The following is a 22,878-nucleotide window of genomic DNA, read 5'->3' on the forward strand; positions in this document are numbered from 1 at the left end:
TAGATTCCTATTGCCCAGTGTTGTTTCCACAAATGTAGTTTGGAAATGTGCACATGCCCACGAGCTAATAACTTGGTTCCTCCATTTGACATTGAGAGAGGACTTACAGAAGAGATCACATCCACAAAATCAGTCATAATGCATATAAGTCTTATCTTTGAGGCAAGAAACTAAATCCAGATAGTTGATAAAAACGAAAGATAAATAGAAAAGGAGGACTTGTGGTACCTTAGAGACTAACAAATTTGAGCATAAGCTTTCTTGAGCTACAGCTCACTTCATCGGACGAAAGCTTATACTCAAATAAATTTGTTAGTCTCCAAGGTGCCACAAGTCCTCCTTTTCTTTTTGCGGATACAGACTAACACGGCTGCTACTCTGAAAAGATAAATAGCAGTCCTAATATTTTTCCCAGGACTGCCGTATTCAAACCCCGCAGTGATCAGCAACCTTCTAAAAAAACTAGACAGATCATTTTATAACCGTAACACTGCAGCATCCAAAATGGTTTTTTGTTCTTTCAATCAGGATGCATTCCTTCTGCCTTGTCAATGCATGAGTCTTTGGCACTAATAATAATCTCTTAATATTGGGGAAAAACAAGCGCTGTAAAAATTTGCAAAAGCAGACTGTGCTCTTAGGATCCTGAAAAATAGGAGTAAAATTGGATACAGTGTTTAAGAGATATGTTGCATCTGAAGAAGTGAGGTTTTTACCCACGAAAGCTTATGCTCAAATAAATCTGTTAGTCTTTACGGTGCCACCGGACTTTTTTTGTTTGTTTGTTTGTTTTTTAATTAAAACGAAGTGATCTGACTTCTTGAACTAATTTTAGCTCATAACTCCAAAATGGGTTGGCCTAGGAACTCCTCATTGTTTTAGCTTGTTGTATCTTAGTGAGAACTGCTGCTTTTGATTAATTCTGAGGAACATATATTAGTGGAAGTTATTCAAAATACTATCCAAATTCCTTTTGCATTAAATGCAGATAGCCACAATGGAGAGAGAGCGTGGGAGGGAAGGCAGCAGGTAGGAAACACAGTGGTGTGGCCTACGGGAAGAAACCCATATGGAGCACTCAAATGCCAGTATAGGACTGAAAGAAAGCCACATGGCTATATCTACAATGGCTCCTGCTTTCTTTAAGGCCATATTCCAGCAGAGAGCACTACTGCATCTCTTCACTGAAATGGATCATATTCAGAAAATTACCCAGACAATGCCCCAAAGAATGCCTTACTTTGACCCCTTAGCACAGACGCATAATTATTGTACCTAGAACTACAAATGCTAGACTAAAAGTTAAGTAGCTTACATGAGCCACAGCATGAAGATCACACCTTCACAATTGATACATTTGTACCAAACGAAACCCATGCACTCCACAGCTCGGCAAACAGGAGCAGATTTAAGATGTCTGCAGCCACTGGCTGTGAACTTAGTCCTCATCAAAACCATCTTCATTTGAAAGCCCTGCATTAAAAGTTCTCCATCTTACTCATTAAGTACAACAGGTGAAGAGAATGGAAGTTTGGCAGGATACAGGGGTAGAGTTAAGGTTCCTTGAATGGCCACAGATAGGCATTCCCACACTTCCAAGTTTTCTAATTCTAGGTTTTCAAACACTGGTGATTTTATCAAAAGAATTCTCCCTTAAAAAAGGCCTGCAAAAGGAAGAGCAGGCTTATATCCTGAGATTGTTACAACTTTTTCTCATGTCCTAGGCTATTTTGTTCTGATAAAATGCATTTTGCAGAGATCAGTTCAAACTTGATCACCCTAATCTCCATTCATTGCTTGACAAGTCTAAAATGGTTAGTTTCAGAGAGCAGCCAAACAAAATGCCAAATGTTGTATTGGGTATTTCTTACCTAGTGATCCAGCTGCATTTTCCTCTAACAGGCAAAGCTGCTGTTTACTGTTGGTAATTTGATCAACCTGATAAGGAAAGTTGGGAATGTCTAGTTACCTCAACACATCATTTTATATAATTTATGGCCAGTAGGCCACAGCTTTGACAGCACAATTGTACTAGGACCCTTTCAAGTTTCAGGGGCACATTCTCTGCTCCTGATCTCTGCCTTTGCAGCACTCAAGGAGTGCAAATCTACACAAGTCCCTTGCTCCCAAATCCCCATGTGGGAGAATCTTCAATGTGCAAAGAGTTCCTGAATCTCCCGCTTTGCGGCCCCAGTGCAACGGAAACATCACTTGCAGGGAAGGGAAGAATCTTAAGGGGTAACACTCCAGCAGTCCCTAGCCTAAGGGTTACTCTAACCTGCATCAGGATTGAGGGAGAGAATCAGAGTGCCAATCACAGTTTTCTGACAGCACTTCTGCTGCACCTAGCAAATCACCACAGCAGGAGTCTGCCCCTTAATCTGCCAGGATTAACTCCCGATTTATAGTATAGCACAGTTATTCTGAGGTCAGGGATATGTACATTTTATAACTGTGAACATCAAAATAAAGTTGCAGCCCTCTATTGTCCTGGCTGACATCTGTCCAGTTCTCATTCCAGTATGCCGTCCAACAAGATATGTTACTGGGGATGGCATGGTACATCTTGCACTGCTCCAGATGCACCTTTCTGTGAACAGGTCTGTTTCCAAAGCTGTCAGTCCAAGCACTTTCCAAGGTTATCACAGACTAAATTGACATAAGAGGAAAAAAAAAAAAAACAGTTTAGCCAATGGCCATCTCAAAACAGATTTACCTGATTGTGGGCCTGATCCAAAGCCCACTGAAGTCAAACTCCACTAACTTCAGTGGGCTTTGGAGCAGGTCCTATGCATGCACTAACCCTGTGACAGGCTATAACCCTATGGAAATCTTTTTACAAAGACCATGATGTATTTTGTACAAAGTATACCTTGTGAGGTATCATTTGACAACTCAATCTGCTGGACATTATTGTCCTGGTAAAATATGTGTCTCAACATTGTATGTAAAGTTATAAGATTCTACTGTATAACATTGCTGTAAAATGCACCAAGTTTAGAAAAGCAGGCACAAACCAGTTCCTCAGAAACAAAAGACAAACCAGCAACTAAGCCAGGTGGCTTAAGCCAATAAAATCAAGTAGATCATCACCTAGTTAAATGACCATTCTTTGGCAGGAAAAAAGGTGTGAGAAATTTACATGCAATGGAAAACAGCTGGGAGTTCCGTGTAAACAGACTGGATGCCCCCTGAATCCCAGCTGGAGATGACCTTCAAGGAGGGGAGAAAGGTACAAGAATAGGGAAAACACACACACACACACCACAAATTACCTCTCTCCTCCATTTCTCTATGCTCATGGCAGCAACAGCAGTGTAAAACACACCCCAGGTTGGAGATCTGAGAGAATACAGCTGTCCATCTGTCCAGATTGTACCCTGGATAATGTCACAGGTCCTCACCGAGGGCATGGCATACCCATTTCAGTATCCTACAAGTAATCGTTGCATAGACAAGACTATGGGACAACTTGGATTCCCTATGTTGTTTCCAGAAAACTAGAAATATCTGGATATATTTCTTTGCATATTGTCTTTGAAGATCAAGCTATTAAATTGTCAGCAACAATCAAATAGAAGTGATACATACAGCATACACATATATGCGCTAATAATGATGTTCCAGTTTTCCCTTCTCTATATATTATTGATACTTACCCATCTATGCAAAGTACTTTGAAACCTACAGATAAAAAGCTCCATGTAAGGTTAAGTATTATTACAGATTTTCTAAACTATATTCTAGACTTTCCTAAGTAAATGCAAGCATTCAACAAAAATTTTATGCTATATATCCATGGGAAAGTGCATCTTATCAGATAAGATGACAAAGACTTGTTCATAAATAGAAAAGAATACAGCAGTTCATAAGAGTAACACAAACTTGTTATTTTACTCTGTCTAAACCAAAAGAATTAAATTTTATTTGCATACCACTTCTTACGAAGCTGTAACACACTTACTGCATCTTACCAAAGGCTAATGTTATTAACTCCATAGAAGTTCATTAATATAGGTAATTTTACAAGGTTCAGTGCTCTACAACAGCAAAAAAGTGGGGGCAAGCCTCTTATTTAGGAACCTAAATTTAGGCACCCAGTTTGAAAATTCTGGCCTAAATCAGTAACACTGTCCTTTTCCCCACATATGTTTTGTAAGTAGCTAATACTTCTAGGGAATCAGTCTTCCGTTAAATATTCAGAATGGAAATACATTGCGTATGAAAGTTCCATTTAAAAGGTTAAATACACACAAACCAATGACAACGTAACCATGGGCAGAGACCAGAGCTGGAAAGTTGAAGCCACCACTGGCCTTTGTTCCCTGTGCTAGAGGATCAATTGTATTATTGAGATGTCATAACTGTCACCTAGACACAGCAGGTCAAACTACATGACCTAACAGCATCTCTAAGCCTGATTGCCCTTTCAAATCTGTGCAAGTCAGGAGTAACTCCATTAAAGTAAAATGACGTTTATATCACTTGTATCAGAGTGAGACAAGTATCACACTGCCCTCAATTTTTTATTTTAAATTCTCTGCTTGGCCTTTGGGGAGGGACAAAAGAGAAGGCAACAATATAATAAAATAATTTGTTAATGCCACCTGACAGCCAGACCATCATTCATTAGTATTTATTACAAACGATCTACCCTTTAAGGGGAATGGTCTGATCATGCTAGTTTGAAAAAGGAGCAGAGGAATAAAGGGTTAACTCCTTGAGAACCCCATTTCTCTAGGTATGTATATTAAAATGATTGTAGTACCTCAGTACCACATGCAAGTTCTAGCCAAGACTAGATCAAAAACAGAGGCTGGTACAACCTAATAAGTGAAAGGCTACCACAGCATTTACAAAGAAATACCGTGTAATTGTTTTCACTACAATATTAATCACTATGGAGCACTGACATTTAGGCCTATAAAGCCTTATTCATAGAGATACCGGGCACAGGCATAGGGAAAAGACTGGCAGTCTAATTGCTATATTAAAAGTTTTACTCAGCACTACTCTGAAGTTTCACTTCATACCAAGAAAAATTAAAGTTGTTCGACAAATTAAATTTTAATTATATTTTCATTTCTGAGTGTCACTGACAGACATCAAGAGTGGCATTGTGCCAGTGCCATTATAGAAACCAAATGGGGTGAAAAAAAAATTTGTAAGCATGTGTCAGTCCTACCTGAAAACCTTTATGAAAATCTTTATGAAGTAGTAATGAATTTTACTTAACAGTCCCCCACAATAGGAACAGCTCTCCCCTCCATGTTAACTTTCGGGTTGCAATGCAAAGCAAAATGCATGCAAGGTTCTGCTATTCACCAAGGCATACAAATATATCACATCTTTGAAGAGAACACAAAAATCATAACTTTATTAACGTACAAAAGGGTACAGCGTTGTTCACACTACAAATATGTTCCTGCTAAAAAAAATGCTCAACAACTATGTATTGCCAATTGAAAGAGGTCATCGGCCAATTTCTCCACTCTTGGGAGATTCTGGTATTATTACAGCCTTGCCTTAGAGAGGCGCAGATTTTCCACCTCACGTCTTCCAAAAGATGCACAGGTAACTGACAACTTTTCTTCTTGCCCATTTTTGGCAATTAAGCTTATGGTATTCCAACCCCCTTTTACCCTCATTCCAGATTCCCTGCAAAGATAGGAAGTCATGGAATTATTGCCATTCCCAGTCTAATGACCTCTCAGTATAAGCCACTTAATAAACATAATATACACGTGTTTTGGCCAGTATACCATCAACAGCATTATTCCGATCCCTCTAAGCGATGACTTGTAGGCTTAACACAAACATAGGGAAAGAATTAGATGGCATTTCAACAGTCAGCTCTTTGATCGCTGTTCATATAAATGATCTCAAAAACAAGAAAAAGTTTCTCACTGGACCCTCATGAGAAAATTCCCACTAGTTATGTGTTCTTATATAGAAGTACAAAAAAAAATTTATAATCCCTAGCTACTGAGCACTTAATATCTTTAACATACCCCTTGAGGTAGGTAAATGGGTATATTTGAAATGGGACTACGAAATGGTAAGATGAGGCACAAAGAGGTAGAGGACTTGTTTGCAGGTCAGCATCCAAGCCAGTAGTGTGCTGGAAGGTAGAGTCCTTGAGTATAGCCAGAAATTAATGTGCTATTTGAGGACAGATTGCAGAGCAACTGATGGTGAGGAAGCCAGCAACTGATGGTGCGTGCACGTGTGTATAAACACACCTCTAATAAACAAAAATGTTTATTCCACACACATCTAATTTAAGCTGGAAACATGTGAACGAGTCATCTGACACTCATTAATCCTAAATTACATTTTATTGTCTACAACAATACTGCTATGAGGGATCAAAACGAACAATACAATTAACACAATGAACATAACCTCATGAGTGAGTTAATGTATCTGTCCAGTTACTAGTCTTTTGTGCACAGACCTCATAGACCTGTGAAACTCCATGGGTGGGCAACCCAAACCCATCTCAACTTCTGCCACATCTAGAACTTGCCAAGGACAATGGGATGTGCACGAAACTGCAAAATGCTCCTTCCTGTCAGTTTCAAGCAAGGAAGCTTCAACTTTCAACTGGTATGACCATCTCCCTCCCTGCCCTGCAAAACCTAGACTCCCGTGCACAGATGGGATGTCATGGAACAGTCCTGAAAAATTCATTTCCCCAGACAAAAGCAGATTAGCCTTTACCAAAGCCCAGGCAGGAACGTAGGGCCCCTTTTAAATCTGCTGTAAAAACATCAGCTCCTACATCAGACAGCTCATCTACATCAGGCAGGAACATATTTGGCTTATCGTAAGTGATTAAATCGTGTCTCAAAAACATTATGCCATTTTCACTGCAATAATAGGATATTTCCCTGTTAATCCCCTTCCGTGCCTTTTCATATTCACTGTTTTTTTGGCTCCTTTCCAAAAATGCCTTGGCAACAGCAAAGACCAAATTATATGGGCATCAGGGAAGGCCCTTCTAAGGATGCCCAAGTCATTTTTCATTTTGACGATGAGTGACATACTGGTGTGTTGCACAAGATCATTTTCCCCAAGGTGAATTACTATAATTGATGGAAAAGACCTGAGATAAATTTCATGAAGAAGAAGCAAGAGCTGATCCCACAGCATTGCCTGAATGCCATGCCAATACAAAAATGCACTCGAACTTGGGAAACCCAGCTGCAGCCCATGTGGGTGAGTGCTTGTCCTCCTCTTTGTCACCAAAATCACAGAATGGCCGCAAATCCATATTTTCTTTGGTTCAGCTTGCATAAAGTTATCACCACCTAAAAATAAAACACCATACAGTTAATCATTTTACAGACCCTATAAGGTCTATATCCTATCACCCCAGGAACACCAGTCCTAGCTGACTAAAAACAAAGATCCAAACTAACAAGTGTGAAAGTTTTTCAAGTACCAAACTATAACAAAGAAAAGAGTAAAAACCAACCCCATGATGAGCAGGCTGGTTTCCCTTAGATCTATACTTTAAAATGCACCTTACTTCCCTTAAAGCTCAAAGCAAACTCCCCACAAACATCCTTCACTGATAGGCTCAGAGTTTTAATTAAATCCTATTCCTGTTGTCACGTGTCTTTCCCATACAAGATGCACAATGTTGTCAATTTGGTTTTGAGGTTGCGATGGGTCGCCTTCATGATTCTTCATACCATGTTGTTCAGGCTGTTAATCTCTATAGGAAAAAAGAAAAGCAGTACTTGTGACACCTTAGAGACTAACAAATTTATTTGAGCATAAGCTTTCGTGAGCTACAGCTCACTTCATCGGATGCATGTAGTACTCCTTTCCTTTTTGCGGATACAGACTAACACAGCTGCTACTCTGAAACCAATCTCTATAGGGTCACTCAACAGAAATTCTTGCCATGATCAAATTTAAGCAAGATTTTCATAGAACATTCCTGCTTTTCTGTATTAATTCCTCGTATCCCATCAGCATGACTGCTGTCCTGCATGCATGCATTCTCATACTGCAAGAGCACATGCTAATTCCAGTCACTCACTCCCAAATCACGATCTGCTGGCTACTAGTACTCCTGTTCCAATTCTGCCCGCAATACAAGCAAGAATTGGAAGAGGGACAACTAGATACATGGATGTGTATGAGCACAAAGAGGAAAGGGAGCAGAGTTTGGGAAGGGGAGACTTAGAAACCAGGAAGCAGCAAAGGCTGTCAAAAACAGATGAAGGAGAAAAGAAAGAAGAGCCTTAATAGGAAGAACATGGAATTTAAAAAAAAAAACCCAAAACATAAAAAGAAAAATCCAGCCAATCACAGATATCACCCCTCAGTCACAACAAGAGGTACTCAATCAAGAAGTAGCAATCAAATACGTGAACGATATAAACACCAAGGAGGAAGATAAATAACTTACAGTAATGCTTGGGGACTGTGAAAATTTCAAGACAGTGACCATCATCAGTGGGTATGTACAGTATGAATCAGAACAGGGACCCATTCCTGACAGCGGCCTCTAGGCATTACCTCAATTCAAGTAATAACTAACAGCAAAGAATGGAACAAAGCTTTAAAAAAAGGCTGAATACAAGAAAGTACTCCCTGGTGGCGACATATATTAGGCGGTGTAATAGGGAAGTGGAAACTCCATTGACTGGGATATTCAGACCTAGACAGCACTGGGGAAAAAAAAGTCTTGTAGCAAACAATCCTGCCACTGTCAGGTAGCAGGTATGCAAACTAGCTGATTGAACATATGACTTCCATCTCTACTTCCTACAAGTCCCACATTTCCTGGGAAATCAAGCATTAGAGAAAGACTAAGTCACATAACCTCAGGTAAGAAAACAACAAAAGATACTGAAAAATCAAAAAGGGGAAAGGCATAATTTTGTTTTAGAATTAAGATGATTTCAGAATACATTACATATTTCCAAAAGAGCAATCAGGATGAGGGCTCACTTTCCCCTAGATTTGAAATTAGAATCCACAGGACATTAGATTTCTTTACTTGTCTCACTCACCTCCACCTTTTCATTCTGAATCAGCTGCAATGCACTCCCTGCTACAGTTCCTTGCCATTGCTCCATTCACTGAAAGTCAAGTAATCTCCAGAGATGCAAGGTGGGTGAGGTAACATCTTTTATTAGATCAACTTCTGTTGGTGAGAATCTCTAACATCCTGGGACCGAAATCACTACAATGACACTGTATACAAGTAACCTTCAGCTCATAGCATGACTTCTTTTGACAGTTAGCCGTTTATATTTCCTGCACCTCCATATCCAAACTGACTAAGATTTTCTGTTATTTAGTTACTGCTTACAGATCAACATTTTCCCTGCCACTCATTCACTGTTATGGTGGTAATACCACAGTGACATTAGAGGCTGCAAAGTACCCCAGTAATGTAAGCGAAAAAGAAGCGTTATTACCAAAGAAGAATATAAGTACAGAGGAAGACTGAAGTGCCAATGTGGAGATGGGGAAGGGGTAGCAGTGGGAGGGGGGGCAGGAAGAGTCAGCAGTGTGCCAGGTATTCCCTGTTTTTGTTGGAGGATTCCTTGGAAGCCTCAGATGTGAACTTGGAGTTCCCTCAGGCCATAATTTAAGATTTATTTAACTCAAACATCCATTAGGAGAAAATAGAAGTGTTAACAAAAACAAGAAATATTAAAAACAGTCTGAATAAAAATAAAAAAACCAACAAAAACCATAATTAACTGAGAAGAGGTAGCCTGGCTTCTCAAATGTCCTATTCCTAATTTTTTCTAGTCACCCATCATCTTCTAGGGGAAACAGGGACCTACAGAAAATCATAGAATCATTTCTACTTCTCCTGCACCATTATATGTATATCAATCTCTTTAGGGTTTTTCTCCCATACATCATAAAGAAACAGGAAAAAAAATACACAAATGATCTTCAGACTACTTCTAAAGATAAAGCATCATTCCCTGGAACCCACAGTCTCTACATCTTGTGTGGCCGCGGAGTGCATTATACAACTCCATAGGCTGAAGCCCTCCCACTCCACTCACCTGGTACCATGCTTCTAATGGGGGACTCTGGTGGGAAAAATGACAACATGGGCTCCATATTGTAGGCCTCTGCTCATTCCTCTGATCCCAGGGGGTTGGGCTTAGGTTCCTTTATCCTATCAGTGGATGGTACAAAGTTCACCAAGGTTGTGCATTTCTGGCTAATGGGCTTCTTCTTTCTCTTGCGTTCTGTCACAAGTAAGGTGGGGGTCCAGGTGAGTTGCTGTGGCTCACTGCTCTTGCCACTTGTCTCTCTCCTCCCGCTTCATAGGTTCTCCTCAGAGGAACAGCCCACATCCAGTTCTGTTTTCACTACAGCCACTGCCACTGGGTCCAGCCAGCCACTCCCACCAGCTGCTACCACAGCCTTGAAGGCTTCCAAAAGGGCTGGACTATGGTTGTCATCAGACCAGGGCAATTTGAGGAGCTTGGCTTCTGGAGTCCCACACACAGGGACGTTGTTGTTGTGCCTCTTTGTGGTTGCCATTGAAACCACAGAACCCTTGAAAGCCAACGTGTTGCTGCTGTTGGGCTCCACTGTAGATACAGATTCCCACTGTTGTCTTTTGGCAGTGGGGTGGCCGCCCGTGACCCAAATGAGGGAGACTGAATGATCTCATTGGCCACCTTCACTGTGGGACCCGATGCTCCGGAGCTTGAGGCCACCGACATCGCCACGGGGCCTGAGGTCGCTGTGCTCCCACCGGCCACCTCCGCCTTAGGTTGCTGCTGTCGTCGCCACCGTCAACATCCCACCAGCCACCTTCATTGTTGTCTCCGCTGTGCTCCCGTCAGCCTCCTTTGCCACAGGACCCAAACCCACCACTCTCCCAGCGTCCACCTTTGCCATGGGGCCCGGGGCTACCAGGGTCCCGCTCCCACCAGCCACCTTCGCCATGGGGCCCGAGGTTGCTGCCGCCACCACCACTGTCACGCTCCCGCAGGCCATCTTCACCGTGGGCTCTGGGGCCACCTTCACCCAGGGGCCTGAGGCCGCCACCGCCGCCGTCTCCGCTGCGCCCCCGCCTGAGGCCGCCCTCAGTGCAGAGGCCCCCGCGCTCCCTGCCCCCGCCAGCCACCTTGGGGTCTGCCGCTCCAGCCGCCTTAGCCTTAGGGCCCGATGCCGCGCTCCCACCGGCTGCTCTCGCCTTAGGGGCGGCTGCCGCCCTTGGCCGCGGCTGCCAACCCCGCTGCCCGGCGCCGGCCGCTCTCTTCCTGCGAGCGACTTGCCACGGCTGCGGGCACCGGCCCTGGAACGGGGGGCGCAGGCGCCGGAGCCCGCGGGGCAGGCACCAGACCCGGTTACCTTGACGCTGCCGCCGCCGCCGCCGCCTCAGCTGCCAGTCCCTGAAATCTGAGAGGCAGAAGAGAGGGTGAGAACTAGCCGCGGGCCGAGCCAGCCGCCACTTACCCATACTCCGCCCCACCATCTTGACACTGCACATGCGCACAACGCGCGGGGCGACGTCGGCCGCTTCCATCCGGCCATTCCCTGGACCCTTGCATGGCAAGGATGAAGTTTAGAGCGGTAATACCGGGGCGCCATCCGGCTGTTACGCATGCGCAAAGCACGAGCCTCAGCCGCCAGCCCCGAGTGGGCGCATGCGCAGAGCGCGCGTTAGGCGTTCTAGACGGCTCGCGCCCAGCGCCTAACGGTTCTCGCAGCCGCCTCCCTAGGCAAGACACATTTTCCCCGGCCGGGGCGGCCCTGCGAACGCGCATGCGCTCTACTGGATTTAGGGGCTGTTCTAGTTTGCTCCTTCTCCCGCTGCGCAGGCTGACTACGGAATCCTGCCAGGGACAGTTCAAGCCAAAGTAACAACTGAGTCAGTCACTCCCTGGGATGGCTGAGTGCCTTCGGTCCTCCCCCCCATGCATACCTGCCCCCGACGGCATCTTCCCACAGCCTGTGTGATGTTGGGGCGCCCCGGGGCCTCGGAGGTCGGGGTTACCATGGCAGCAACACAGGAGCTCAGGCGGGGTTGCCATGACGACAGACCAGGGTGTCTGTTCCCATGGCAGCCACTTAGTGTCTTAGCTGGGGGTTCCCATGGCAGGGTCTCACTGCGTCGCTTAGGCAGCCTGCATGTTTAATCTGTGTGTTTGCCATCGCCCTGTGTACAAACCGTTGTTGTTTCCCCTACCTGTCATTGTCATTCATCGTTTATATAGTGGCAGGGCCTAGGAGCCTCAGCTGTGGATCAGCTTCCCAGTGTGCTAGGTGCTGTACAAACTTAACCAAAGGAAGGTTCCTGATGCAAAGAGTTTATACAGTCTCAGTATAAAATGAGATCAGCTAATCAGTTTTTTCCTTGCTGAAAACTCATTATCAACATCAGCACGGGGCTGAAAAAAACATAATTTTTTAATGAGTTAAAAAAGAATTGGGGCACACTCTTCAAAGTGGCTGCTATAGTGGAATCTTGGTTCTTTTAAAATTTAAATTAAAAGTGCCGTTTAACTTGTCATACCCTACACAGATACCTTTCAACAGTAATATCCAAATTAAAGGTGGCCTGTAGATTTGAAAAGAAAAAATCTGTAATATTGAATCCGCAACCTGTCAAGTGGGAATTGCCATTCCTTGAACGCCCATCTCTGGATTTTAGGGCTTGCCAAACAGGAAAATTTACCAGCATGACTATACTGGTATAATTATATTGCTATATTTATACCAGTTCTAGCTCCCTGTGAGGACACTTATTCAGAATAACAGTGGCCTTTGTTTAGATTTATCTTAGGAGAAAAAGGCTACTGTTATTCCTAATAAGATGTCTACATGGGGAAATATACCAGTATAACTATAGTACTATAATTATACTGGTATAGTAATGCTGGTAAATTTTTCAGTGTAAACAGGCCCTTTTTGATGGATCAGAAGTGGAGAGGAAACTTGTAGTCAGTTTATGAAAGAAGAGAATTTCCCCAAAGTTTTTGTACCTACAAACTCTTGCACACAAAATGACTTTGTGTTTCTCTTCTACAAGACAAACTGAAGTGAGCTGTAGCTCACGAAAGCTTATGCTCAAATAAATTTGTTAGTCTCTAAGGTGCCACAAGTACTTCTTTTCTTTCTGCAAATACAGACTAACATGGTGGCTACTCTGAAGCATGTACAAAAGGCTTATCTTTATTAAAGCTTTCCAAGAAAGTACACTGTTTCCCCCACACGTTAAGAAACTGAACATTAAACCGGCAAAGGGTTCTAATCTCACAATCCCTTTAACTATTATGCTCTTAGCGTAGCTCAGGGAGTATAATTGGCTTAATTTCTTTTTACATTGGGCCTTGTCAGCTCTGGCAAATTTCTGAGAATCTTTCACCATTACACAACCACTGCTGGAACTTTAACCACCCATGTCACCTACCTCTAAACAGGGTTGGACAGGACAGGAGTTAAAATGCCAGCAGATGGTCTACGCCGGTGCTTCTACCATTGCTGTAATCAGTGATAGTGTATTGTTAGGAGATTTTCAGAACTCCACATGTGTAGAAGCAGCTCAAATGTAAAGGAAAAAAATAAAAAAAGCCAAAGGAATAATCCTGAAACTACAGGATTTTCAGACATGAAAGTCATATTAAACCATGATGTCATGGTAAAGCCAGCATGATCTTGTAGTAAATATGCCTGCAAGCAAGTCCTCCGCCCAAGTGAAAAAAATTAGAAAGTAAGATATTTTTTAAAAGTTATATGTAATTGTGTTATGGAATATACATGGTGAAGAAGTGTTCTGCTAGTGAGATGGTTTCTCAAACCTAAAAGGCTAATGTAAAGAAATCTTAGTTTTTCAAGCGATTATTCCTTAGAATGGGGCGGGGCTGGAAGTTGTTAAATGGATGTTGGGTGACATCAACAGTGTCATAAACTAGGAAATGTCCCCTGATGTCAAGGGATTTAAAAGATTTCATAAAAGAAGAGAGAAACTGGTGCATACCAAATATATGGAATGCACGGCAATTTTCTTGATGAACTAAAAGTGCCAGTGTCTGGCAGGAGCTGTTCAAAATACTTATCATGAAATAAAACACATTTGAAACATGCCCTTTTTTGTGAATTCACAGCGCTTCCACGAAATGGAGTTTCCCACAAATACTCTGCGTCAAGGAAAATTTAATCCAAGTTGGGCATGGTAATTCCTTTAATAATTTCACTGCATTTTTTGGCAGTGTATTTACTAGTGGGTTTTGTTACTTGGTTGAAGTTACGTGGTATTTCTTCAGGCAACCTGATAGGCAGAATCTATGTACTCAAGAGGATCATCAGGGACCATCTTGACTTGTTTGAAAGGGTAGGGTGTGGAGGAGGAAGGGACATGCCCTTAAAGGATTCGAGAAACTGGAACAGATTCCTAATCCAAGTACCAATGCATTCGATTTGGCTATTTATTTAATAAACAATGGGATTGGGAACCAGAGTGTGAGAGAACTGTCTAATTCAGCACCTCTTGATGCTGATGCCCCTTTATTAATTATTATTTGTATCATGATAGCGCCTAGGAGCTCGAATCATGGACCAGGCCCCATTGTGCTAGGGGCTGCACAAACACAGAACAAAGACAGTTTCTTCCCCAAAGAGCTTACAATCTGCAACAGGTGTTCCTGCCTGGCATCGATGTTGGTGGCTCTCCTTTCTTGGCAGAGTATGGCTGGGCACCCAGCAGCAGGACTGAATACCCCATTTTATACGTGTTCTTGAAGCGTGCTCTGTTCCTTTCATGGGACCCAGGACCATGGCTAGGATCCACACTGAATATTACATTACAAGCCCATTTTTCATCCAAGGAATAGTATTTCCAAACTTTGGACATTCTGCCCTTTCTCCTCCACCATCAGCTACATCACCTGACCTGACTCCCATCCTCTACCTACAACTACAACCTACCTTAATTATATCTAAAACTTGCTCTCCCTCACTCTGTCTCACAAAGGACTATGACATAGATGTAAATCAGTTTCTCACTGTGCTTCCCATCCTCTTGGCTCTGACCAAAGATCATTTTCAAAGATGGCCACTGTCTTGCTTCCACTCCAATTCCAATGGAAGTGGCATTTTCTGCTGCTGCATTATGGAATGAGAAAAACAGCAGTTGCCCCATACTTTTATGGAAAAGCAAAATTGGGGGTGGGGGGAATGAAATTTCCCAAACTGGAATGGAAAAGTTATTTGCATGAGACATAGCTTGACTGAACATTCTGTTCCACCTAGGTTTCGATGGTGATTATAGATGCAGTCAGTATATGCCCATAAGCAGATACTTGGTCTGGGTGATAGCAAAAATGCACTTACAGAAGTTATTCACATACTGTGCCTGGCAGCTTTATCCTCCTTCAGAATCACTGGTTTCCAGCCAAAAAACTTCAGTGAATCATCTGACAGCAGCCCAATACTGTCTGAATAATCAATAGGCATGATCCTGACTGACTGTATATGCTGCTTTTGGGAGCATATTCTCCACCATGGGAAAACAGACACATGCTAGCTCTGCTTGAACCAGTGCACCAAGAATAGCAGTGTGGCTGTGGTGGCCTGGGCAGCGGCTCCGTCTAGCTGCCCAAGTATGTACACAGGGGGTTGAACGTGATTGTACTTGTGTGGCTAGCCCAAGCTGCTTCCTGTACCACAATGGTTCAAGCTAATGTGCATCTGTCTATGAACACTGGGAAGCACACTCTCAGCTGCAGTACAGATATACCCTAAAAGGGTAACCTCCCATTTTATCCATGTTAGAGTGTGCAGCAGCTGCTGTTTTACTTTACTCCGATTCCTTCAGACACCAAGATGATAGAGGATTAGAGTGAAGAAATACATACTTACAAAGCATAGTCAGAATACAGTTACAGATTTCACCATGCTGTATGGTCTGGCTCTTACTAACTGGTCAGAAAGAGTTGAAATATCTCTGCATGAGATGAAAATACAGCAATAGCTCCTTTAGGAAAACCAGTAAAAAGAGATAGAAATTACAAGTCTTTGAAATATTTCAAAGAGGCCTATTCATTTTTGCAAACCATCCAAAATATGAAACTGACTATGCATTTAGTGACAGTTTTATAGCTCTACTCTCCAGTCTCTCGAATGATAAGGGCTGAGGCAGCCGGCAGGCCATAGACTGTAATGGCTGTGAGCCTACATATCATAAAGTTTAAGCTGCTCCTTCATGTCTCCTTCCGTCATCTCTCCAAATGTTTCACTGTTTTCCTTCATGAGCCTGAAGATGGCAGTCAGCTGCTCTCTCTGAACCCTGTCAAGAAGAAAAGTAAAAAGAGAAATAGCCACCCTCCAAGAGGCACTGTGAACAGCAATGATGGAGTCAAATGACACATGACGCTCACCTTATGAGTCCTGTTGACTTCAGCAAATCTGTGCATATAAAGTGAGCAGGATTTGACCTTTATTACCTACTCCTCAAACACACACACACACACACACACAATACAACTCTTTAAAGTAACCAACTTTATTCCCAGACATACCCCCTTATTTTGAGCTTTCTTAGGGCTTGTCTACAGACACTCTTCTGTTCTGAAATAAGAGTGTCTACACATGGAGTTATTCTAGAACTGTTATTGCACTTTAAATATTATCTTAATCCAAATTAACTTTCAAGTGTACACAAACCGTTAGTCTGCTACTGGGAAATGAATGATCAGAGAGAGAAGCCAGTCTTGCATTGGGGTTTACTAGGTTTTTTTTCCAGTGTTGAGTAATGGACATCAGGAATTGGCCCTGAACCTAGCACATGGACATATTCTGTTATATGTACCCCTAATTTTTTTTTAAGGGGAAGGAGGAGAGGCTTCTGTTTCATTATAGCTGGGATTGGTTATAGAATCATAGAATATCAGGGTTGGAAGGGACCTCAAGAGGTCATCTAGTCCAACCCCCTGCTCAAAGCAGGACCGATCCCCCATTTTTGCCCTAGATCTCTAAATGGCCCCCTCAAGGATTGAACTCACAACCCTGGGTTTAGCAGGCCAATGCTCAAACCACTGAGCTATCCCTCCCACCCAGGACTGATGTGGTCTCACTGCAAGTCTCCCTGAGAGTGCAGCAAGTTCCCCATCTATTATACAAAGTCCTTGGCTCTTCTGCCTCGGATTATAAGAACTAAAGGAGCCATGGTGTTATGACTGTAACAAGGGCTGAACAAGGCTTTGTTATTATATAAACCTCAAAGCTCTTACTGCCCTTCTATCCCATTTGAGAACAGAGTCTGTTGACCCACAGCAGGTCAGAAATGCAGAGCTGGTGCTGTCCACACAGATTCAAATGCCCTCAGCATCACTGGTCCCTGGTGCAGGCTGCTGACAGTGGGTGGAGGATTGGCCTTCAGTTTCTGCAGTCCCAAAACCCACCTTCCCAGAATTCTCTGCTTCTGGCACAGCCAGCCCTCCTGTCTATAGTAGTAGATTCTCATTCCAGTTGCCAAACCTATCCTCACAAGTCTCTTCCTTACCTCCCAGATATTCTGGCACCTTGCCCTGGTAATAAACTCTAGGGACTCTTTTGTCGCAGCTGAGACAGACAACGGGAGATTGTGCAGCAAGAGTTTTCGCTAACTAATGAAAGCATCAGAATTTTATTTCACTCCATGGTGACGATACCACCATGGAATGAGTCTCTGGAGGTTGTGCTGGGAAGCAGATATTGTGGAGTAAGATATCCTTATTCACAGAGTGACATCACAATCTGGCCCTCTGTCACTAAAGTCCTGACTCTGGGCACATATAGGAAGCAAATCTGCTGAGTAAGACTTTACAAAAAGAAAAGGAGTACTTGTGGCATCTTAGAGACTAACAAATTTATTTGAGCATAAGCTTTCGTGAGCTACAGCTCACTTCATCGGATGCATTTGGTGGAAACATTTTTTTTCCACCAAATGCATCCGATGAAGCGAGCAGTAGCTCACGAAAGCTTATGCTCAAATAAATTGGTTAGTCTCTAAGGTGCCACAAGTACTCCTTTTCTTTTTGTGAATACAGACTAACACGGCTGCTTCTCTAAGTCTTTACAATTTCTCTGTTGCTTTCCACAGCAGTAACACCCTGTAAAAGCACCATGATTATTTCGCTGCAGCAAGGACAGTGTCTTCCTCCACATTCTATATGACACCAAGTCCTTATTGGGTATTTTCACGTGAATAAGAATTCCCTGCTAGTGCAGCAAAAGCAGTGAAAGATATGGGATGCAGATGTAATGCTATAAAACACCACTAGACAGGTTCTGTGGAAGAGAGAAGGAGGGAAAAAAAGCAAAAGGTATAAACAACACAATGCCCATCCAAATAAACTATTCAAAGATTTATTGAACTGAACAAAGGCAATTTACAGTTTCAAGCCACTAGAATTACAGTCCTGTGTATAAGAGCCACCTTCAGATGAAAAAAAAAAAAAAGTAAAAAAAAATACCCAGACAGCCTTTGTTGTTGTTGTTAAAGAAATAGATTAACTCGCTGCCACTTGCAAAATCTGGGCTCGGCTATAGACTTTGCTTGCTTGATGTACATTTTGCCATATAACTTAAACATATCTGTATATAAGGCATTCTTTGCATAGTCACACGCTTGGAACGTCAAATCTGCCCTCCAGCACAAATTGGAGACAGAATGGCCAGTCACGTTGGGTACCTTGAAGCAGAGCGGCCTTGTGTGTCTAGGATTCATAAGCAATCCATTTAATGTGCTAGCAGTTACTGGCTTGGAAGGGGCAGCTTCCTTAAAGCTGAAGCTTCTGGCCGTTTGTGAAATGAGCCCTTTTTACAGACAAACATTCTCCAAACCCAGGCGCTGCAAAGAACGACCGAGTAAATAGTTTCAAGTATTGTCTGTGTAGGAATAAAACAAAGCAGCCTGGTTTTTTATATGCTTGAAGCTTTAGCTAAGAGGCGGCCTCTCCACAAAAATGAAGGGAAGCTTGGAGGACAGATTCCAACTATGCTGTAATGCTGCAGGACAGGAAGTGATATCAGCAGAGGACTCAAAACCCTCTTCCCCTAGAAGGACTTCCTGCAAACCAACCCGACCCTATTTGAAGTTAGATCTCAATTGAGCGGGTGCTGATCCCCAGCAGAGCTCATCTCCTGTACGTGGCAAGGCTTAGAAGAGGAGTTGAACCTCAGGTAAAGCAGGCAGGCCAGCAACAGTGACAAAAGGGAATGGGAAAGAGGAAGGGGTATTAGAACAGCAAGGTGGTGTGGAGAAGGGAACGGGAAATGCTGTTGGCACCCTCAGAAACTCATCATAATCCCAAGGGAGCCCTCAATTTCAGGGCTACCTCCTCCACCCTCTCCCTCTTGGGAACTGGAGCAGGGAAAAGTAAATCCAGGCACTACCAATCATTAACAAAGCTTGGGCTCCTCAATGGGAAGTCACCACAAACAGTAGAGCTACAGGACAAACCAATCTCACTTCTCCGGTCTGCTCTCTACCTAAACTAAAGGATCAGCTCTTTGCTGAAATGATTACAGAGCAAGATTAAGTCAGTCTAGTGATAGTCTGTCAAACCCCACCCCCCTCCCAATGCTAAACAATGTTTTAAATCTCTAGCTGTAATTTTCAAAGCTAAAGGATAAGTTTGGTCCCTGGAGGAAATGGGTTGGATACTCGGGTACAGCATCTGGGTAGATCTAAGATAACATCTGGCTTTTGCCCATTTCCTCTAAAGGAACAATACAGATTTCGGTAGGGCAGACAGAGTGTGATTAACACAACTCAATAGACTCACTGAATTTTTGGTGTCCACTCTGGGTTCTGTTTGGGGGGTCTCAGTCCCATATTAGGTCTTGAACCCCCAAACACAATTCCAGTCATGGCTCTAGCCTAGTTGCATCCAGGGACCCAAGCAAGAGATTCTCCTTAACCTTGATACCACAAGGAGTTATTTTGAAGAACCCAACTTCAGCCAAGGAGAAAGTCCCGAGTTTTGAGGGTTTATTGTTTTTTTCTTTTGTTTGTGTGTTTGGTTGGTTTTGGTATTTCTCTCAAGCCTTTAAGATGCCAAGGGAAAAGCCTTTAGGAGGAGGTTAGGGATAACTTCATATAGTCTTCAGTTCTGCAAAGAGAAACAAGGAGAAAAGAAGAGAATTCATTTCAGTCATATCACCTTTTGAGTTTGGTTTGTTAATTATTTTTGTAACGAGCAAGGGAAAAGGACTTGGTGCCGGAGGGGGAGGCAAAGAAAGTTTCTGAATCACAAAGAGCCATTTGCAGACTGCCGTGCCTCAAAGTAAGAGGCTTTTTGCTTCATCAATTGCAGCAAGATAGTCTAAACCCAAACAACAGAGTAAGCCAAATGACTGCATGCCCTCTTGATTGGTACCCAATACAATTCAGACCCTTCTGACCTACAAATTGGGTGCTGCGGCAGCTTCTATTCTGAGTGGACCCACTGTCTCACGCAGAGCATTCCAGAGCAACTGGATTACCTGCCTGGCTCAATATTCCTAAGTACACACCAAGCCAACGGGAGGAAGTAAGCCCTGTGGTGAACACGTGACTGCTTCGCTATCAGTCTCATGTTATCGGCAGCAGGCTTGAGCATGTAAAGACAAAGACTGTTCTTTCTAAAATCTTCCTCCAAAAAAAAAATACCTATTGCTCTAGTGCTGCCTGTCCCTTTTGTATTAAACAGGACATAGTCACATGGCAGGCCTGGGGGGTCAATCCATAAACATGATTACTCTGATTTTCATTGGAGGATCTCGGATTGCTTTAGGAATGGTAAAGCTCAGCACCTGCCAAGGAGGTAGGGAAGATGCTTTGGACTAATATTATAGATGGACAGACTGAGGCACAGAGAGGCTAAATGACTTTTCCAAGGTGTCATATCAAGTCATTGCCAGAGCCAGGGCTAGAACACAGTAGTTCTGTCACTGCTCTCTGGCTCTAACCATTAGGAATTCTCCATTCTTGGAAAGGCTTAGCTTTGTCTCTAGACCACTGTTCATACTTTTTATAGGATGCCTGTCAGAGCAGGCAGGGATAACCTCCAAGGATAGGAAGGCGAGCCCAAACATGCCTCAACTCTTCAGCAGCATGCCTACTTTTTTCATAGACTAAGTCCCATTTGACGTATTTCTGCTCCTAATTTCAGTTGAAGTAGATCTCCACACCTATAGTGTAGTAGTGTCTTCAGCATCAGGCAGGGGTACAGTCCCTCCGTGCAAAATACCCTCACCTCCCAACAGGTAAGTGAGCCTAATTTATGGGCTAGATCTAGATTAGAGATGCACACTAAGCATCAGTCAAGCTTTTCTACTACCGGGCTGTGTACAAGCAAGCTTAGCGGCTGCCAGTTTAGAATAAAGGAAATACTTCAGAGGGGATAATCGCTCTGGAGGATTCACTGTGTGGGGCGGGTCAGGTCATCATTATCCTGCCACGGTTGGGAAGAGAAGGAGAATCAGATTCCATAATTCAGGGAATAAGCTGATTGCTATAGGGGCCAGGAAGGATTTTCCTCTCAATTGCCAGAAATGTACAGCATTGTCCATCTGGCTTAGTGTATCGATTTGTGAGTGTCTGGGTGGGGAGGATCCTGGGATGGGGCGTTCTCCTTTATCCAAAGCCTCAGGTGTCTGGAATCCTGCCTCTGGCAGTGGCTGATAAGATGGGATATTATTGTGATCTGGTAGGGCAAACTGTATGACCTAGATCCCCATTTACACTAGCCCCTTTATACCACTCTGGTCTGGCTTTAAAGTAGGAGCAAATCACATTTACACCTTAAGGTGCCAGCATGGGGTAAAGGGACCATAATGTAAATGAGAACCTTGCCCTGTGTTTCCGTGGACAAGTGGAAGCCAAACTCCCTGTTCTGGACTGGTCCATGGCTGTATGCATTGTAGGAGTCTCTTAGCAGACCTCTCCACCTAGGACCCGGGCCACTGCAGCTGTTAGATGATTAAAGCACAAAGCATCTCTTTCAAAAAGCAGCCAGGTTTATGTGTCTCCTATTCCAGCCCCTTCCCTTCCTACCCTTCATCCCCAAACAAGCTGGGAAGGGGAGAGTCAGACTGCCACATATTGTCTGGGCCTGGCATCAAAGCTTGAGAGTCTCCTCAAGAGAGTCACTAATTGAGGTCCACACTCCTCACCCCACACTTTCATCTAAGGCTAAAAAAACCTCTCTATGCCAAATGCTATTAACCTGATTGTGCATGAATTCACATGGTGCTAAAGGCTCAGTTTAGGCTCCTCCTTTACAGGGAGGCCCATCCCTTCAGCAGGGGCAGGGATTGTCCAAACGCTCCCTGCCCAAGGGCCACATTGGTAACTCGCCCAAAACTGCGCCCAGCTGGTTTAGCAGAGGCACCTTCACCTAGCACGAGGGGAGGTTTGGATGCTGCAGATTCCAGAAGGCCATGCTCCACCTTGATCCCAGCAGAATCCTGTTAGGCGGGGACATGCAGTCTCTGTGGGTGGCACCTCCCAAGGATAGATGAGGGCGGGTGCAGGCCAGGCCGTTAGAACTCTATGGAGTGCTCTGACCCTGCTCTTTGGTCCCCTCTGAGTGAAGGGAATCAAGACTTCTGGTCATGGACCTCCCTCTTCACAGGTAGAGCAGAATCTCCAGTGCCGCCCCTTCCCACAGCTGATGTGCCACAGCAGGGGCGCAGAAGGAAGGGTGTAGAAGTTACTCCAGTCAATGTGAGATAACAGGACTCCATACTAGGCACCTGCTGGAGGAGTTCCTACAGTCCAGGCATTAGACTAGGTGGCGTGGAAATGGTGGCACCAGAGCTTACACTGGAGGACACAGAATCAGGAGAGAAGCACCATCTAGCAACTGGCCATTGGGACTGGAGCCAAAAGCTCCTGAGTCCCTTTCC

The 22,878-nt window shown here is 43.7% G+C and overlaps 2 protein-coding genes and 1 long non-coding RNA gene across 12 annotated transcripts in view; all 3 read right to left on the reverse strand.

Moving 5' to 3' along the window:
• The window catches only part of ST6GALNAC1 (ST6 N-acetylgalactosaminide alpha-2,6-sialyltransferase 1), a 48,856-nt gene extending 36,943 nt beyond the window's left edge, over positions 1-11,913 (reverse strand). For 3 of the 5 annotated variants that reach the window (XR_006275697.1, XM_043497312.1, XM_043497313.1), the window contains exon 1: positions 11,461-11,913. Coding sequence is in view for 3 of the 5 variants with exons in the window: in XM_043497312.1 (XP_043353247.1) it covers positions 11,461-11,771 (311 nt within the window). In the remaining 2 variants the exon portion in view is untranslated. The remainder of the gene's footprint in view (positions 1-11,460) is intronic. The other 2 variants (XR_006275698.1, XM_043497311.1) reach the window with 2 other exon arrangements.
• LOC119843137 lies at positions 2,402-11,017 on the reverse strand. The gene is made up of 2 exons (XR_005288874.2): positions 10,050-11,017; positions 2,402-7,313 (listed from the first exon to the last, which is right to left on the reverse strand). It is a non-coding gene; the product is annotated as an uncharacterized LOC119843137 (long non-coding RNA).
• A 1,252-nt stretch (positions 11,914-13,165) lies between the features above and the next one.
• MXRA7 (matrix remodeling associated 7) overlaps positions 13,166-22,878 on the reverse strand; it is a 51,554-nt gene continuing 41,841 nt past the window's right edge. For 4 of the 6 annotated variants that reach the window (XM_038372330.2, XM_038372333.2, XM_038372331.2 and 1 more), the window contains one exon: positions 18,338-20,099. In XM_038372330.2, coding sequence (XP_038228258.1) covers positions 20,060-20,099 — 40 coding nt within the window. In that variant the 3' untranslated portion in view covers positions 18,338-20,059. Of the gene's footprint in view, positions 16,292-18,337; positions 20,100-22,878 lie in introns of those variants that run through there. The other 2 variants (XM_038372327.2, XM_038372326.2) reach the window with 1 other exon arrangement.

The sequence above is a fragment of the Dermochelys coriacea genome, chromosome 14 (assembly GCF_009764565.3).
Source record: "Dermochelys coriacea isolate rDerCor1 chromosome 14, rDerCor1.pri.v4, whole genome shotgun sequence".
NCBI classification, from domain to species: domain Eukaryota; kingdom Metazoa; phylum Chordata; order Testudines; family Dermochelyidae; genus Dermochelys; species Dermochelys coriacea.